At 35.8% G+C, this 20649-nt stretch overlaps 1 protein-coding gene across 3 annotated transcripts in view; it reads right to left on the reverse strand.

The window, feature by feature from the left end:
• Positions 1-20649, reverse strand: part of FAF1 (Fas associated factor 1) — a 520342-nt gene that overhangs the window by 204990 nt on the left and 294703 nt on the right. For all 3 annotated transcript variants that reach the window (XM_023258678.2, XM_019836981.3, XM_019836980.3), the window contains one exon: positions 16994-17080. In XM_023258678.2, coding sequence (XP_023114446.1) covers positions 16994-17080 — 87 coding nt within the window. The remainder of the gene's footprint in view (positions 1-16993; positions 17081-20649) is intronic.

The raw sequence follows: 20649 nt of genomic DNA on the forward strand, positions 1-20649 counted from the left end.
CAATAAATGTTACGTATGTTCTGATTGCTCTAAAACCAGCATTTCCCCATCACTCTCTCTCTCCTCAGGCCTCCCTATTCTCTGAGACACAACATTATTGAAATTACACCAGTTAATAATCCTACAATGGCCCCTCAGTGTTTAAGTGAAATGAAGAGTCGCAGGTGTCGGGTGCCTGGGTGGCTCAGTTGGTTGAGCATCTGACTTCGGCTCAGGTCATGATCTCATGGTTTGTGGGTTTGACCCCCACATTGGGCTCTGTGCTGACAGCTCAGAGCCTGGAGCCCTACTTCGGCTTCTATGTCTCCCTCTCTCTCTGCCCCTCCTCTGCTCATGCTCTGTCTCTCTCAGTCTCTCAAAAATCAATAAACATTAAAAAAAAAAGAGTTGCAGGTCTCTCACTTTATATTAAAAGCTACAAATGATCAAGCTTACTGAGGAAGACATGTAGAAAGACTGAGAGCTAGGCCTCTTGCACTAGATAGCCAAGTCATGAAGGCAAAGGGACAGTTCTTGAAGGAAACTAAAAGTGCTACTCCAGTGAATATATGAATAAGAAAGCGAAATAGCTATACTGCTGATATGGATAAAGTCTGAGTGGTCTGGATGGAAGATCAAACCAGCCACAACATTCACTTAAGCCAAAACCTAATCCAGAGCAAGGCCCTAACGCTCTTCAATTCTGTGATGGCTGAGAGAGGGGAGGAAGCTGCAGAAGAAAAGTATAAAGCTAGCAGGGGCATGTTTGCAGGATTTAAGGAAAGAAGCCATGTCTATAAGATGAAACTACAAGGTGAAGCAGCAGGTGCTGATGTAGAAGCTGCAGCAGGTTATCTGGAAGCTCCAGCTAAGATAATTAATGAAGGTGGCTACACTACACAACAGAATCTCAATGTGGACAGAACAGCCTTATATGGAAAAGGATGCCATTTAAGACTTTCATTGCTAGAGAGAAGTTAATGCCTGGCTTTAAAGCTTCAAAGGACAGCCTGACTCTTGTAAGGGACTAATGCAGCTGGTGGCTTTAAGTTGAAGCCCATGCTTCTTTACCATTCTGAAAATCCTAGGGCCCTTAGGAATTACACTAAATCTACTCTGCCTGTGTCATTCATTCATTCATTCATTCATTTAGACAGCAAGTGGGGGAGAAGGGCAGAAGAAGAGAGAATCTCAAGCTCAACATGGGGCTCAATCTCACAACTCTGGGATCATGACCTGAGCCGAAATCAGGTCATGACTCCCCATGTGCCCCAACTCTTCCTGTGCTCTTTAAATCAAACAAAGCTTAGATGACAGCAAATCTGTTTACAGCATGGTTTACCAAATATTTTAAGCCCACTGTTGAGACCTGCTTAGAAAAAAAGATTCCTTTCAAAATACTACTGCTTATTGACAATGTTCCTGGCCACCCAAGAGCTCTGATGGAAATGTACAAAGAGATGAATGTTGTTTTCATGCCTGCTAACACAGCATCCTTTCTGCAGCCCATGGATCAAGAAGTCATTTTGACTTTCAAGTCTGATCATTTAAGAAATCCATTTTGTAAGGCTATTGTTGTCATAGATAGTGATTCATCTGATGGATCTAGACCAAATGGATTGAAACGTTCCGGAAAGGATTCACCCTTCTAGATGCCATTAAGAACATTTCTTGATTCATGGGAAGAAGCCAAAATATCAGCATGAACAGCAGTTTGGGAAAAGTTGATTCCAACTCTCATGGATGACTTTGAGGAGTTCAACACTTCAGTTAAGGAAGTAACTGCAGATGGGGTAGAAAGAGCAGGAGAACTAGAATTAAAAGTGGAGTTTGAAGATGTGAATGAATGACTGCAATCTCATGATAAAATGTGAACAGATGATGAGCTTTTTACAGATGAACAAAGAAAATGGCATCTTTAGATGGAATCAACTCCTGGTGAAGATACTAAGAAGACTGTTGAAATGACAACAGAAGATTTAGAATACTACATAAACTTAGTGGATAAAGCAGCAGCAAGATTTTGAGAGGAGTGACTCCAGTTTTGAAAGAAGTTCTACTGTGGGTAAAATGCTATCAAACAACATCACGTGCTACAGAGAAATTGTCCATGAAAGAAAGAGTCAATCAGTACAGCAGATTTTATTTTTTTCCTATTTTAAGAAATTGCCACAGCTACCCCAAACTTCTGCAGCTACCATCCTGATTAGTCAGCTGTCATCAACATCAAGATAAGACCCTCTACCAGCAAAAAGATTACAAGTCACTAAAAGCTTAGATGACAGTTTGCATATTGAGCAATAAAGTGTTTTTAAATTAAGGTATGTACATTGTTCTTTTTAGACATAATGCTGTTGCACACTTCACAGACTACAGTATAATGTAAATATAACTTTCATACACACTACGAGAAAAGTATTTGTTTGACTTGCTTTATTGTGGTATTTGCTTTATTGCAGTGGTCTAGAAGCAAATCTTTGATATCTCCGAGGTATGCCCATATTTCTTTATGCAATAATTTGTAGTTTTCAGTGTACAGATCTTACACATATTTTGTTAGATTTATCCTTATATATTTCATGTTTTTGGGTGAATCGTGAATAGTATATTATTTCAAAAACTCCATTTTCTGCAATTATTACAACCAATCCCTCAGAAATACAAGCAATTATCAGGGAATACTATGAAAAATTATATGCCAACAAACTGGACAACCTGGAAGAAATAAATGGACAAATTCCTAAACACCTGCACACTTCTAAAACTCAAACAGGAGGAAATAGAAAGCTTGAACAGACCCATAACCAGCAAAGAAATTGAATCAGTTATCAAAAATCTCCCAACAAATAAGAGTACAGGACCAGATGGCTTCCCTGGGGAATTCTACCAGACATTTAAAGCAGAGATAATACCTATCCTTCTCAAGCTATTCCAAAAAATAGAAAGGGAAGGAAAACTTCCAGACTCATTACTTTGATTCCTAAACCAGACAGAGACCCAGTAAAAAAAGAGAACTACAGGCCAATATCCCTGATGAACATGGATGCAAAAATTCTCAATAAGACACTAGCAAATTGAATTCAACAGCATATAAAAAGAATTATTCACCATGATCAAGTGGGATTCATTCCTGGGATGCAGGGCTGGTTCAACATTCGCAAATCAATCAACGTGATACACATTAATAAAAGAAAAGATAAGAACCATAGGATCCTGTCAATTGATACAGAAAAAGCATTTGACAAAATTCAGCATCCTTTCTTAATAAAAACTCTCGAGAAAGTCGGGATACAAGGAACATACTCAAACATCATAAAAGCCATTTATGAAAAGCCCACAGCTAATATCATTCTCAATGGGGAAAAACTGAGAGCTTTCCCCGAGATCAGGAACACGACAGGGATGTCCACTCTCACCGCTGTTGTTTAACATAGTGTTGGAAGTGTTAGCGTCAGCAATCAGACAACAAAAGGAAATCAGAGGTATCAAAATTGGCAAAGATGAAGTCAAGCTTTCACTTTTTGCAGATGACATGATACTATACATGGAAAATCTGACAGAGTCCACCAAAAGTCTGCTAGAACTGATACATGAATTCAGCAAAGTCGCAGGATACAAAATCAATGTACAGTTGCATTCTTATACACTAATAATGAAGCAACAGAAAGACAAATAAAGAAACTGATCCCATTCACAACTGCACCAAGAAGCATAAAATACCTAGGAATAAATCTAACCAAAGATGTACAAGATCTGTATGCTGAAAACTATAGAAAGCTTACGAAGGAAATTGAAGAAGGTATAAAGAAATGGAAAAACATTCCGTGCTCATGGGTTGGAAGAATAAATATTGTCAAAATATCAATACTACCCAAAGCTATCTACACATTCAATGCAATCCCAATCAAAATTGCACCAGCATTCTTCTCGAAGCTAGAACAAGCAATCCTAAAATTCATATGGAACCACAAAAGGCCCCGAATAGCCAAAGTAATTTTGAAGAAGACCAAAGCAGGAGGCATCACAATCCCAGACTTTAGCCTCTACTACAAAGCTGTAATCATCAAGACAGCATGATATTGGCACAAACACAGACACATAGACCAATGGAATAGAATAGAATAGAAACCCCAGAACTAGACCCACAAAAGTATGGCCAACTAATCTTTGACAAAGAAGGAAAGAATATCCAATGGGAAAAAGACAGTCCCTTTAACAAATGGTGCTGGGAGAACTGGACAGCAACATGCAGAAGAATAAACTAGACAACTTTCTTACACCATTCACAAAAATAAACTCAAAATGGATAAAGAACCTGAATGTGAGACAGGAAACCATCAAAACACTAGAGGAGAAAGCAGAAAAAGACCTTTCTGACCTCAGCCACAGCAATTTCTTACTTGACACATCCCCAAAGGCAAGGGAATGAAAAGCAAAAATGAACTATTGGGACCTCATGAAGATAAAAAGCTTCTGCACAGCAAAGGAAACAACCAACAAAACTAAAAGCAACCAACAGAATGGGAAAAGATATTTGCAAATGACATATCGGACAAAGGGCTAGTATCCAAAATCTATAAAGAGCTCACCAAACTCCACACCCGAAAAACAAATAATCCAGTGAAGAAATGGCAGAAAACATGAAGACACTTCTCTAAAGAAGACATCCAGATGGCCAACAGGCACATGAAAAGATGCTCAACGTCGCTCCTCATCAGGGAAATACAAATCAAAGCCACACTCAGATATCACCTCATGCCAGTCAGAGTGGCTAAAATGAACAAATCAGGAGACTATAGATGCTGGCGAGGATGTGGAGAAACGGGAACCCTCTTGCACTGTTGGTGGGAATGCAAACTGGTGCAGCCGCTCTGGAAAGCAGTGTGGAGGTTCCTCAAAAAATTAAAAATAGACCTACCCTATGACCCAGCAGTAGCACTGCTAGGAATTTACCCAAGGGATACAGGAGTGCTGATGCATAGGGGCACTTGTACCCCAATGTTTATAGCAGCACTCTCAACAATAGACAAATTGTGGAAAGAGCCTAAATGTTCATCAACTGATGAATGGATAAAAAAATTGTGGTTTATATACACAATGGAGTACTATGTGGCAACGAGAAAGAATGAAATATGGCCCTTTGTAGCAACATGGATGGAACTGGAGAGTGTGATGCTAAGTGAAATAAGCCATACAGAGAAAGACAGATACCATATGTTTTCACTCTTATGTGGATCCTGAGAAACTTAACAGGAACCCATGGGGGAGGGGAAGGGAAAAAAAAAGAGAGAGAGAGAGGTTAGAGAGGGAGAGAGCCAAAGCATAAGAGACTCTTAAAAACTGAGAACTGAGGGCTGATGGGGGGTGGAAGGGAGGGGAGGTTGGGTGATGGGTATTGAAGAGGGCATCTTTTGGGATGAGCACTGGGTGTTGTATGGAAACCAATTTGACAATAAATTTCCTATATGGAAAAAAAAACTCTAATTTCAAAATTTTCTTTGGTGCTATATAGTAACTTTTATATTTTTGCTGTATTAATCTTGCAGCTTGTGCCTGTGTTAATTTCACTTGTCACTTTTAGTAGTTTTTTCTTTGATTATATGGACATGCAAACTACTAAACAAAGTGTATAAGAATAAAGATAAAACGTAAATTACAAATTACATAAATTACAAAAATTTGTAACTTATTTTTGTTTTGGTCAGATATTGACTTTTTTGCAGTCCTCTAAAATGTACTAAAACTTTATTTATGGTCCAGGCTGTGGTCTATTTTGGTGAATGGACCATTGTTACACTCGAAAAGAAAGTGTACTCTGCTATTGCTGAGTAAAGTGTCTATAAATTTCAATTAGGTCAAGTTAGTTAAGAGTGTTGCTCAAGTCTTCTATATCCTTATCTGTTATTTTCTGGCAACTGCTGATACAGAATGAAATCAGTAGTTATTATTGTAAACTTGTCTATTCTTTTGGTCTTGTCAGGTTTTATTTTATGTATTTTGAAACTGCTTTTAGGTGCATATATATTTAAGACTGTTATGTCTCCTTGATGAACTGTCCTTTCAATCATATGAAATGTCTCCTTTTAATATTCTTTGTTTTGTACTTTGATGTTAACATAGTCATTATAGCTTTCTTATAGTCATTATACTTAAAGTAAGTTTCTGATAGGCAGCATATAGCTGAGTCTTGTTTTTTAAAATTCATTTTGACAATCTTTGCCCTTTAATAGACCATTTACATTTACTATAATTATAATGTAGTTGGATTTAAATCTTTCATCTTGCTATTTGTTTTGTACATATCCCAATTTTTCTTTTTTCCTGCCTTATTCTGGATAATTTTTAAAATAATTCCATTTTATCCTTCTTAACAGCTTATTAGCTATGTTTTTTGTCTTTTTTTTTTTTTTTTTAGTGGTTGCTCTAAGGTTTACAATATGCATCTTTAATATAACAGACTATCTTCAATTAATATTATACTACTTCATGTAGTGTTATTTTCCTTTGGCTTAAAGAAATTTCTTTATCATTTCTTGCACTGCAGGTTTGCTGACACCAAATTCAATTTTTGTTTAGAGAAGTATTTTTCATTCAGTTTTGAAAGAACATTTTCATCTGATATAGAATTCTAGGTTGTCATTTTTTTTTAACTTTTAGTACTTTAAAAATGGCATTCTACTGCTTTTTAGCTGCATTGTTTTTGATGAGAAATCTAAAGAATCTACATTTGTTCCCCTATGTAATCAGTGTTGTTGTTTTTTAACTCTTTCTGCTTTGAAATTTCTTCTCTTTATCACTTGTTTTCACCTTTGATAATGATACTCCTCAGTGTAGAAATCTTTGTGTTTACCTTTCATGGAGTTCATTGAGTTTCTTGGATCTGTAAGTGTTATGGTTTTTATCAAATATGTAAAAATTTCAGAGATTATCTCTTCAAATATTTTTTGTCTTGACCTCCTTCCCCTACCTTTTCTCTCCCTTTAGGATCTAATTACATGTATGTTAGACTGCTTGATTTTGTCCTAGGGGTCACTGACACTTTGTTCATTTATTCTTGTCTTTTTTCCTCTCTGTGCTTCAATTTAGATAGTTTCTATTGCTACATATTAAAGTTCACTGGTCTTTTCTTTGGCACTTTCTAATCTGCTATTAAGCCATCCAGTAAAATAGTCATTTCAGATATAATATTGTTTATCTCTAGAATGATACATTATTCCATTTTATATATTCTAGTCTCCCCTCATTAACTACATGTTTTTAAATACTTGAACATGTTCATAATATTTATAAAGCTCAAATCCCTATGTGCTAATTTAATTATCTAAGTCACTTTTTAAAAAAAAAAATTTTTTTTTTTTGAAAGAGAGACAGAGCGTGAGCAGGGGAGGCACAGAGAGAGAGGAACACAAAGAATCTGAAGCAGGCTCCGGGCTCTGAGCTGTCAGCAGAACCCTCTGCAGGGCCCAAACTCAAGAACTGCGAGTTCATGACCTTAGCTGAAGTCAGATGCTTAACTGACTGAGCCAACCAGGCACCCCAATCTAAGTAATTTCTATGTGTATTTCTTTTGACTAATTTCTCTCCTGATTGTGAGTTAGGTTTCTCTGCTGTTCGTATGTATAGTAATTTTTGACTGGATGCTGGACTCTGTTTTCTAGAGGCAGTTATTTGTTAATCAGCTTGTTCCTTTTGAAGATTGTTTTTAAGCGTGTAAAAGGGCAGTCCTAGAGTAGCTTCACCCTAAGCCTTGCTTACTCTCTCCATTAAGATGTGACTCTTCTGGTGGATACCCTTTGAATGCCCCATGTAGTCACTGAGGTGTCTCCACAATGGCCAGTGGGAACTCAAACTATTCCCAGTTCTATGTGAGCTCTGAGAATTGTTTGCCTTACAGATCCTAGTTAATTGTTCTTTCTCCTGGCAGTTGTTCTTTACCCAGCCTCCTGGAATTTCACCATCTGCATGCACAGATTGGTACTCAACTATTAACACCAGGGGAACACTATGTAGATTTCTAGAGGTTTTTCCTCTGCTAGTACTTTACGTTCCAAAGTCTAGCTGCCTTGACTTCCCTAAACACTTTCTTTTCAAACTCAATAAAATAACCAGTTCCTGCTTTGGTTTCCTCTCTGTACTCTGGAATCCAGAAATTCCTCCAGGCAGAATGTAAGACTACCATAGAGCTCGTATGTCTCCTTCAGAGTCCTACATTATCTGTTGTCTAATATCTGAAAATAGTTATTTCACATATTTTATCCAGTCTTCCACTTGTTTATAGAGGGAAGAAAATTTCCATAGCAGTTAACTATTCATGGACAGAAACAGTAGTCTACAGGCTTAGGATTTTAATAAACCCCTTGTAAAATCAAGATTCACAGCATTAGATCAAAATGCTTGTAAATTTCGTGTTGGGGGCTGCCTTGCTTCCATGTGTTTGCCCTCATATTTACTGAGTAAATATGTCCCTTGAATGCTTCATCCACCCTCCCAAATTTCTCTCTCTGTTCAGGGTACAGTCCATTTCACAACTTTTCATTCCTTTAAAAATAAAACTTTCCTCTGCTTTCAAAGCTGTTCTTTCTGTTTAGTCTTTGCCTGTGTTATTTGTAAAAGACTCTATATGTTGACAACGGCAACAGACGCTCTGAAGCAATGGAGTCTCACCACCATCAGAAGCAACATTATCTATAACCTTGCCAAATAAAGAAAGAGCCAGTGAAGATATCCAAAGATTGCATAAATTTGTCTGACCTAGGATGGGCCAACAAAGTAATTTAAATAGCATAGGATGACCCTGAAGTTACTCAAAGAATGCTTCTGATTCTGCATGTGTATGTGATATACAGAAGGTGCTCACTCAGGGGAAAAGGAGCTAATGTTTGTTGAATGGCCTACTAAATGCCAGATGTTAGTTACACCAGGGGTTAGCAAACTTTTTTTTGTAAAGGTTCAAACAGCGGATATTTTAGGCTTTGTGGGCATGTCGTTTGTTGCAACCACACATCCCTGTTGTTATACTGTAAAAGAAGCTGTTTACAATACATATACAAATGGGTGTGATGGTGTTCCAATAAAACATTATTTACAAAAATAAATGTTGAGTGGGATTTGGGCTGACAGTTACAATTGCCAAACCCTGCATTATATTATGTGTATTATCTACTTGGTAAAACCATATGAAGTTGTTAATATTCAACCATTGTGTCCATAAAAAGTGGTAATTTCATGTTTCAACCTATTATGTTAATCCATTTAATCTTCACAATAGACTTTCAAAGATGTCAATATCATCCTCACTTTGCAGATGAGGAAACTGAAATTCATACCATAACTAACTTATCCAAATAACAGCAATATTGGGATTCAATGAACTTGGATTGCCCTGCTCTCTCACAAACGCACATACAAACGTACAAATCAGCGTGGTGTTGCCCTGCTCCCCCACAACTATGTTCTACTTGCCACTAAAGAAATACTGAGTTTTGATAATTTAATTTTTATTGGAAATAAATTTGTATTAGAAAGATAATTTAATTTTTATTAGAAACTTGAATCTCAGTTTATCAAGTTACTAAAATCATACAAATTCATTGTTTAGTTGTTTATTATCATAGATGTCAATTTAGCAAAACTTTGAACAATTCAAATGAGTGAATGTATAAAACACTATGTTTGATCCTTACGGAGCACACAAAGATGAGGAAGACAGTGCTTACTCCTAATTTTTAAACTTACAAAAGAGAGGAACACAAAAATATGAATTAAAATGTAATCAAATGTCGCTTTCTTGGGAAGTCATTTTCTTACCACTCCCATCTGTCAGCAAAATTGGTTGCTCCCTCTTCTGTGATCTCTCTGTATTTACGTAGACTGCAATTATCATTGTTTATGTATCTGTCTCACACTATACTTGCAATCCCTAAGGAACTGGACCTGAAGAACAAACCTTATCCTTGCAACTTTAAGGGCAAGCATGGTTACTGGCCTGTAAGAGTTGTTCTACAGATGTCTAGTGAATGAACAGATAGATGGATTAAAAACAGTAATAGCCAAAGGTTAACTACATTAGACACTATCTAGCACTACTTTAGTCTTTGAAATAAACTCAGGGGTAACTGTATTTATAAATACTGACTCTTTCAGTCTTCATAATACCTCTAGGAGTAATTATCTCTGTCCTATAGTTATAGAGACTGACACCCAGAAAGGTTCATTGTTTGTGGTTATTGAGATGGTAAGTAATGGAGCCAGGTGAGAGGAACTAAAGAAGGAAAGAACAAAAGAAATAATTTTAAAAGTTTAAATGGAACAGAAATATAAACTAATTTCTAAGAGAGCTGGCAAAGGTGGCATGGGAAGAGGGATAAAGGTAAAGTTTCTTAAAGAAGGGTCTTGAGGAAGGAAATAATTGCTGTAGGTATTCCAGGCAGAAGGAATAGTATGATTAACTGACACAGAGCAGAAGGGAGCACCAGGTATATTTGAGGAATGGCAAAATGATTAGTTACCTAAGCTGAGATATATATGTTATCATATTGAACCATTTATTCAAGAAACATTTATTGATGACTTATTCTGGGCCTATGGGAAAATAAACCTACAAGAGACATTTCACACCAAAGAATGAAGGGTTTTGAGTGCCAGCATAAAGATCAGTACATAAATCAGCAAGTGCTGGGTTGCCATTGAAGATAAGTAAGCAAGGATGAATGTAATTCATTTTGCACCTCAGAAATATTAACCTTGCAACAATGGATGGAATGACTACAGTAGAGGCTTATGAGTTTACTTAATAGAGAACTACTGTTTTCTAAGTATGTGGTAATTGTGACAGTCTCTTTAGACAGCAGCTCCTATAAAGTGGTGGGCAGGGAACCAGTGGCAAGGGAATGTCCATAATTTGACACCTGACAAACATATGCATCAGAGAGAAGTTACAGAAGAAAATGGTCCCCATTAGAAGGATCAAAGTAGATAACATTCCTATGTTCACAAATTCTTTTTATTTAAAAATACAAAAAGGCAGGAGGGATGTGTGTGGTTTTTGTTTTATTTTTATTTTATAGAAAAGTCACTGTGTAATGATTCTACTTGTAAATGATCTCATTTTCAATGTGAAAATATATAATAAGCAGCTTTCTAATTCCTAACACATGCCTAAAGACCTGAATCAAAAATTCCTAATTTCTCAAATTCTGAGTTCACATTCCTCTAGCCAATGATGGAACCCTGGCAGACCATTAGTAATCTCAAAAGAAAAAAAAAAGGCACACAATAAAAAAGTACTAAAAACAGAAGAATTAAATTGTGCTTGCAGCGCTGCTGCACCGCCTCTAACTTGCCCAGCTCCAGCCAAAGGAGAAGGGGGGTAAGTAAGAGTTGTCTACACCATGGCTCCTAAAAAGCAGACTGCCAGCAAATCCAACACTTCTAAAGCACAGAGGAAGCAACCTGATACAAAAGCTGCTGACAAGAGTGCACCCCCTACAGGAAGGGTGAAGAAACCTCATTGTTATAGGCCTGGTACTGTGGCCCTTTTTGATTCTCAAACTTCTTTCCAGCGGCTGGTGCAAGAAATTGCTCAGGATATAAAAATATATTGTGCTTCCAGAGTGCAGCTATTGGTGCTTTGCAGGAGGCAAGCGAGGCCTATCTGGTAGGCCTTTTTGAACAACCAGTGTGTGTGCTATCCATGCCAAACGTGTAACATTTATGCCAAAAGACATCCAGCTAGCATGCCACATACATGGAGGACATACTTAAGAATCCACTATGGAGGCGCCTGGGTGGCTCAGTCGGTTAAGCGTCCGACTTCGGCTCAGGTCATGATCTCACAGTTCGTGAGTTCGAGCCCCGCATCAGACTCTGTGCTGACAGCTCGGAGCCTGGAGCCTGCTTCACATTCTGTGTCTCCCTCTCTCTCTGCCCCTTCCCTGCTCATGCTCTGTCTCTCTCTGTCTCAAAAATAAATAAACATTAAAAAATTTTTTTTTAAAAAGAATCCACTATGATGGAAAACATTTCATTCTTTAAAAAGAAATTCTCCTCTACAAGTTATTTGTAGTTCTGAACTTTTTTTTCCCAGAGAGTCAAAATACATATAAGTATATGATTATAAGTGAAAAAATAGGGGACAGAAATTAGGTACTGACAGTTTTTCCACTTTCATTTGTGTGTCAATTTTTAATATAAATATGGGGACATAGAGCATTAATGCGAGTCAAAATGTTTCAGTGGACAAGTTTTGCAGTTCAACTTTATAACAATAGTAAATAAACCTGTTAAATTTTTCAGGACAATGCCAGCATTTGGATTTTTAAAAAACAAGTAAATTTCTTGGGGCACCTGGGTGGCTCAGTCAGCTGAGCATCTAACTTCGTCTCAGGTCATGATCTCACAGCTCATGAGTTCGAGCCCCACATTGGGCTCTGTGCTGACAGCTCAGAGCCTGGAGTCTGCTTCGGATTCTGTGTCTCCCTCTCTCTCTGCCCCTAACCCACTCGCATTCTGTCTCTGTCTCTCTCAAAAATAAACATTCAAAAAAATTTTTAAAAACAAGTAAATTTCTTACTGACGGCAACTAAATGGTGTTCGTAGCATTTTTATCATACAGTATATTCTAACCATTCACTATACTTTTCTGAGTTGTCCTACACGCAAGTACATGTTTTTAATGTTGTCTGTCTTCTGTGCTGTTCTTGTAAGTTTCCTATTAAAATACATTAAACTATAAAAAATTGTTTTAATAAAATAAGCCTGAAGGATTTTTCTTTCTTTGTACAAGCATTATTAAAACTTGGAATTTTTAAAACTATGTATATTCAAATTATCTGCATTATAATAAATAAGGTGTCTAGACATAATTCAGAGTGTTAAAATTATTTCTACTCTCTGGAATCCAAGAGCGTCCTTGTTAAAGTGTAAAATGAGATTTCGCCTACTTGCAACTCCTTGTTCTCACAGCTGAACTGTCACAGCATGAAAACATTCCCCTACTGGTCAGCTTTAGATACCTATTTCCCTGGTGAAAGAGTGCAAAAGGAACTGAAAGAGTTATTGACAATTCATACAGTATCCCATACCCCATTAGAGTACAACTACAAGCAAAGAAAATATTTTAACTCTGAAGGGAGATGGAACAACAATGTTTTAAATGATTGTTGACTTCACTGAGTAGCATTGAAAATGTCAAAAAAGTGTAGTCTATCAGATTGGTAAGAGACTTAAGATTATACAAGAATCTAATTATAAGGAGTCTATTTCTTTGTCCTGTTTGCTAAGTCAAAGGTTAATGAGAAGTACGCTAAAGAAAACATCTTCTGTGTTATTGCAAAAAATTTCTCATACAACATAAAAATGTAAACGAAAAAAGTATTTTAATCTAGTTCTCCATTAACTTTTATAAAAAATAGCTTGTGAGGTATAATTTACATGCTATAAAATTTACTCACTTTTAAATGTTCAATTAAATGATTTTTAGTAAATTTATAGAGTTGTGCAACCTGGCCATGATCTAATTTTAGAACATTTGCATCATCTCAAACCCATTCACTTCTTGATCTAAGATGTTTCCATAAATTCATGGAAGCCACTGTTTATCTAAAGCTACTGTATATTCAAAGCCACACAAATATCTGCAATTGAGCAGGAAAAGCGCAAACTAACCTCACTTTTAATGACCTTTATAATCAATCCTCTACTCTGGCACTGGGAAGAAAATGTTCAGGTGCTTTCTCTGAAAGTTAAACCATTCTAAGTATTAAGTTATGGCACACTGTGTTGGAAAGAAATTAATTATATTTTTGTTGGTAACACATTTCAGGCTGTTTACACAGCTGACATTTCTCAGCTGTACCCAATTCATGCCCTAAGCTGTGAGGACGATCTTGTTTTGTAGCAGATGCCTCCACTTGAGTGATTTAAATAAGTATAAAAACACCATCACCTGCAACAATATAGATTACAAGCACCAGCTTTATGAGTTTTCATAATCCTAATGAAAGAAAGGTTTCACAACATTTATTTGCCTAGAATCTCCTTAGAAGACTACAGTTATAAGCTATTTTTGCCAAAATTTAAGTACTGGAGCTAGTGGATCTGCTATGGCACCAGTTAAAAGCAGCCTGGCCCTGAACATCTTTGTTGTATCAAATCATACAGCTCAAGGCAACATCCTGCCAATGTGGCAACATTTGCTCTGGGGAGGTGTGGGCAGGCATCACTTCACAGGTTCTGGGACAAGGTGCAAATATGAATAATGAGGCAAAAAAAAAAAAAAAATCAAGTCTCTTAATGGAGATTCCCTCTTGTGTTAGCTGTGACTTAGATACAGCATGAGGTAGTATTATAGTCTTGAACGATGAGTTTAAGCTGCTTTCTATATTCTCCTATAGGAATGAAATTGTATTAGAACTCTTTGGTAAAAAATTAAATGTTATAACAATCATTAAAACATGGGCCTCATAAAAGACTGTGTCAATTTTCTTCAATTATTTAACACCTAAGATGTATAAGGCATGATGCTATAGAGCAATTCACTACTATAATACTAACAATTTTTCACTAAATTTTTCACTAAATTTGCCTATCACTCTTAGAACTTGCATCTGAAAAGTCTATTTCAGTCTGGTTTCCACAAAAATGGCATCTCAGGGCAGTTGTCTTTTCAAATCCTATGAAGTCCCACATTTCTGGACTTTATTACTTTGTGTTCTTGCTCTTCAATCAGACAATTATTTTTACTTTAAATTTTATATTACAGACATTTCCAAATGTATATAAAAGTTGAGAAAACAGTATGATAAACTGAATATACACATCATCCAGCTTCAACAATGATCTATAGGTAGCTAATTTAGATTTACCTATATCTCCACTTACTCTCCCAACCCCACAAGTTATTTTGAAGCAAATCTCAAATACCATTTCATTTATATAACCCAGCAAATTCTTGCATGTGATACTTTCCTGAGTTAATATTATATGTTAATATTAATTGTAACAGTGACTCATTTATTGAGTGTCTACTTTGAGCCAGGTACTGTATATATATTATCACTAATCCTTCTTATAATAAAACTGCAAATTAGTGAGGCAACTAAAGCTCAAAGAATTTAAGTGACATGCTCAGATCTTAATTATTTTCTTCTATTAATGTTATGATTTCTTGTGGCAGGTTATAAAACAATGCTGAGAACATTTCTGGTTTCTCCATGTCTCCTCAGGTAAACAGAAGGCTATCTTTTATGAACATTACTCTCTTATTTTTGTTAAAAATAAACATGGCACATTTTCTGTCAGATGTGTCAAATTTTCACCAACAGGGAAAAAAACAATCCAAACTAAAACCAGCAACCACATCCCTACCCCTTAGCCATGGAAAACCAGCCAATAATTCTAATGATTTACTGTATCAACATTAAAATCAGTTGCTTAGAAATAAATGTGCCTAGGGGCACCTGGGTGGCCTAGTCGGTTAAGCAGCAGACTTTGGCTCAGGTCATGATCTCACGTTTTGTGAGTTCAAGTCCTGCGTCGGGCTCTGTGCTGACAACTGAGAGCCTGGAGCCTGCTTCAGATTCTGTGTCTCCCTCTCTCTGCCTCTCCCCTACTCACGCTTTTTCTCTCTCTTTCTCTCAAAACTAAATAAACATAAAAAAAATTCTTTTAAAAAAAAAAAAAGGAAAGAAATGTGCCTATATGTAAACAATTTTTTTCTGGAAGGATTCACTTAAAATTTTTTTCTCTATTTTCCGATTACTTAAAATATTTTTTTAATACTTATTTTTGAGAGAGACACACACTGTGAGAGGGAGAGGGGCAGAGAGAGAGGGAGACACAGAATCTGAAGCAGGCTCCAGGCTCTGAGCTGTCAGCACAGAGCCCGATGTGAGGCTCAAACCCACAAACTGTGAGATCATGACCTGAGCTGAACTCGGATGCCTAACCAACTGAGCCACCCAGGCGCCCCTATTTTCTGATTATTTTTAAAGTTTCACAATCTATAAAGCATTTTCCAAAGGCACAGTGTTTAAACTATGGAATAATTTAGACTCAAGTGACATCTACATAAATTATTTAAAAATATTTCTATCTTCCACAAAATGTATGATGTTGGTGCTGAGAAAGAAGGAGTAATTATTATCCAGATGGAAATGTAATATTTACTAGATAAAACAATATTATTATTATTTGGGTATTTATTATTGTAAGATGTTTACAAGGTCTCAATTTCTTTGCAGTCTGATTTATTATACACGTTAGAGTTAACGTCAAAATTCTTGAAACATTCTCATTTTTCACTTTTTTTTTTTTAAAGGGTGTCTGGTTAGAACAGCCAAGAACATGAGAAAAAGTGGCCAAAACGTAATTACAATTGGCCTCCTTAGACAATAAAATTTACTCTCTTGGAAAAGAATGATCACTGCAAACAGTATAGATAAGAAAAGTTTCAAAATTAATAGGATAATCATTGTAAATAGATATAATAATAGGTAAAAATAATAAACTAAATCTTTTCCTCTAGCTTGTTATGCTGGTGAAAATTATGGGTATGTTTAAGAATAGAGTGGCATCAATATTACTATACAAATTAACTTTTTTAAAAAGTATCAATCTACTGTGGGAAATGTAGTTTTAAAACTAAATACGATTAGGTTGATTTTGAGACATCTGTAATTTAGGAAAAACTATTTTGTGTTTGGGATATTTCATTAGGAATGTCTAAATACATTCTTTTTATCAAGGAAAAAATTAAGTCAAATCAAGCAGCATCAAATTCCTGATACTGATACTGTAACATTACCAAAAGAATGTTGACGTTACTTGGTTTATGATATGTGTTCTGCAAGTGACCTCAAATTATTAGAACTCATTTTCACATTATTTGATTTCTAAAGTTCTTTCAGTGGAATATTCAAAGCATTTGATTCTGCTTTGTGATAATCACAGCCAATTAGACTGAAAATGGCAAAAGAGAAGAGAATAAAAAAATGACAACTCAATGGTCACTTACTGAGTCATCTGTGGCAGAAGCTGGCCAGCCCTCCCATAACTGATGGCGAACGGGGATACTCGTAAGGTCATACACATTTCTCTTTACCTATATAAAGAAAGAGACATCACAATTAAAATAAGGTTTCCATATGACTTATGATTGTTGCCACTTACATGGTATACATTGTATTTCCTTTTTCTTCTGGATTTGAAACAGAATTTGAAACTAGGAAAACAAGAGTCAGAAAAATTTTGTAAAAATAATCTAAACCAAATTTAAAAGTAGATCCTCAATGAAAGCTAGATGAAACAGTAGTTCAAGAAACATCTCCCTCTGCCAGTTGTTTTTATATTCCTGAATGGCTTCAAGTTTCTATTCGGTCAAGAAGCTTCAGGTACACAGTTTTCACCTCTCATGGACCATAATTATAAATGTTAATAATATATTAAATTTTTAAATGACTCATGATGTGTAATAAAAAAAAGATATACTTTAAGTTTCTATGTGGGAGAAAGAAGATAGTAGTTTTTGTTTGTTTTGTTTTTTGGAGAGGCCAGGAAGAAAAACCTGAAGGTTTTTACTGTTTGATAGAAGTTTCACAGATATAAAAACACAGTGGGGTGGGGGGTGGGGGTGTCTAGGTGGCTCAGTAGATTAAATGTCTGACTTCGGCTCAGTGTCACGACTTCGTCATGCTCTCACAGTTTGTGGGTTCAAGTCCTATGTTGGGCTCTGTGCTGACAGCTCAGAGCCTGGAGCCCGCTTCAAATTCTATGTCTCTTTCTCTCTCTGCCCCTCCCCCTGCTTGTGCTTTTGGTCTCTGTCTCAAAAACAAACATTAAAAATTTTTTTAAAAGATATGAAAAGACAGATTATTTCTTTGATCTCACCCCAAATTAAAAACTACTTCAACAGCATATTTATTAACTGAGAGCCATCCATTAACATACTATTTAGGGTCTTCCTGAAAATAGAGTAATGATTCTTTTTAAATACTGTTAAAGATGAAAAACTATTTTTCTCAACATGCAACATTATGCCTTTTCATTTTAAAAGGACAGGAGGTAAGTAACTTATCAGAATGAAGTGTTGGAAGGTTAAACTCTATGTTACCCAGTAATTAAGAGTTGCCATACGGGTCTTCAGCTTTTCTTCTAAACCAGTTACAGAAATTCTATTTTATTATCAATGTACACATTTAAAAAAATGACAAATCCTAAGAATGGAGAGATCATCCATCTTAATTAACTCTTCAAAGTTAGTTATGGGATTACCCGACTGTAACAAATGAAGCTAGTATTGAACATAATCTGTTCAATAATACCACTTCAATATAGAAAACAAGCAGCATTCGTTCATGTTTTAAAAATGCAGAAACCTAAAGTATCATGTTGTCTAATTACAGCATCTTGTATCACATTACTGTTTATTATACACAAACACATCTAAGTTATCCTTCCAGTGAAATAGAGATATATATTCACCAAGGAAAAGAAAAAAACAAAACAAAAAACATGGAACTCAATCTATTTTTATCTCTAATGTACACCTGTGAAAAAGACTATGTAAGTGAGAACTGAGGAGCTTGGGGGCATGGTTTGGTCCCCACTCAATTCAAACAAACAGCTTTTTTCAGAGTTTCTTAGCAATGGCCTTTCTACCATGCAGTATTTTGTTTATGGTCAGTCACATTAAGTTTGGAAATTTTCGTTAGTTATTATCAACCCAACAATACAACCAAATGCAACTGGATAAACTTCTGACCACTTCCACTAGCTAAGATTATTTTGTCATGCTTAAGGAGAAAGGTGTTCCATAAATACCTATTATTATATTATCTATTATATTAATAAAAGAGAGGGAAAGGACAGAAGAGGGAATATGAAACTTTATGCCTTAACACAAAATTCCTCTCTTAAAGTTATTTTTGAATTATGTTGTCTAGATACACTGTTTCATCAGCTATTTTTGGGGGGAAAAGGCAAGACAAATATTTACATCTGTTGGAAAGGTGGCAAGTCTACCCCAGCTTTGGAGAGTATACACAAATACTACGGATTGAGTATATAAACAAATAACTCTGGAGTGGGATTCTTTAAATTCCACCTTAATTCCAAATCACAACAATATGGTATTATGAAATAAACAGTATTTTTCTTCTTCTATTAACTCATCTGTAACTGCACTGAAATGAATAACATTCCTTTGCTATTCTAAGCCTGAAAAGCATGTTCTGGCTATAGTGTTATGTTGGTATAAAGCACAACGCCAGACTGATGTGCTGAACAAAAGTGATCAAAGTTAGAGTAATGTTAGACATTGCACAAGTATTTGGCTTCATTGTTCTTCCCAGAATGACATCTGTTAAGCAACTTGTCATAGAATAAACTGGTTAATGCAGACAGACCTTGGCTGAGATGGTACAACATAAAGCATATTAGGCTAATGTTTGTTCCAATAAAAAAGCTAAATTGACAGTTTCTGAGATTTAGTGAAAAGAATCATGTACTAAACCACAACCACTAAGCAACAATTTAAGAGAAAACAAACTAGTTTTCCAAAAATAATTCTGTATTTTATCAAAGCTGTAACTATAGACAGATTTTACCATTATATGAAAGAAAGATAAGTGATATGATAGCAAAAGTACAAAATGAGTGATGCTTTTTACTAATGTAGATACTGAAATTCTAGTATCTTCATTGATAGTTTTATGGAATTAAAATTTTACACCACAATCTTGCAGAGAAGGAAAAAATCCCAAACGTACACAAAAGTTAAAAATTATTCTTTTAAGAGATTAGTATTCTAGGAAACCTGAATAACAAAATATAGCTGTGTATAAAATGATGCAGATGAATTTAAGGTCATCACAAATCAAATGAAGAACACAGAGTTCTCTCAGAGAGGGAAGGAGGACAGAACAACAGAGGAAGGAGGGCAAGAGATTGTGGGGACAAAGGCAGGACTACAGGGAAGGTGGAAAAGGGACAAGGAGGAACAGAGAAATTGAGAGTGACTAATTTGAGAGATTGGACAGCACTCAAGAGAGGCAGTAAGAACACACACAGGTGAGGCTGCTGTAGCTGACATCCCCAGCTGCCATTATTGTGCTACTTCTGATGGAGTTTCATCTTTAGAGATTTGTGTTAAATTCCAGTTAAGGACAAGTGGCACTTCACAGGGTAACATTTCCTAAGGGCCTTTTTGTCTTACACATTTTCTTTGATCAACATTGGCTCAATATTTTGCTGAACCTTCATAATCTTTTCAATTCTGGTTATACATTAAGCTCTAAATCTATGAGATTTCAGGCTGCTAAACTATGCAAATGTTTCAATTAGTTCTGAAGAAATTTAATAATTGCTTTGATTACCAGACGAACATTAAAGCTATGTTGCAAACTATACTGTATATGGATCAAGTATTCTAGATTGACAATAGACTTTCCAGAGTTTGGAGATTTCTAGATTTCCTAAAAGGATAGTTTCATTTCTTCCCATTGCTTCAGATAAAATAGTTGTGACTAAGAAAAAAGATCAGATAAATTTGAAATAGTACAGAATATACTACTGATTTGTTTACTTGCTTTTCATTATTAATATCTGTTTATTATACTATAATTAATGTAAAAAGCTAAGCAGTGATCTTGACTTCAAACTTCACTATTTCCT

This window comes from Felis catus, chromosome C1 (genome assembly GCF_018350175.1).
Source record: "Felis catus isolate Fca126 chromosome C1, F.catus_Fca126_mat1.0, whole genome shotgun sequence".
Taxonomy (NCBI): Eukaryota; Metazoa; Chordata; class Mammalia; order Carnivora; family Felidae; genus Felis; species Felis catus.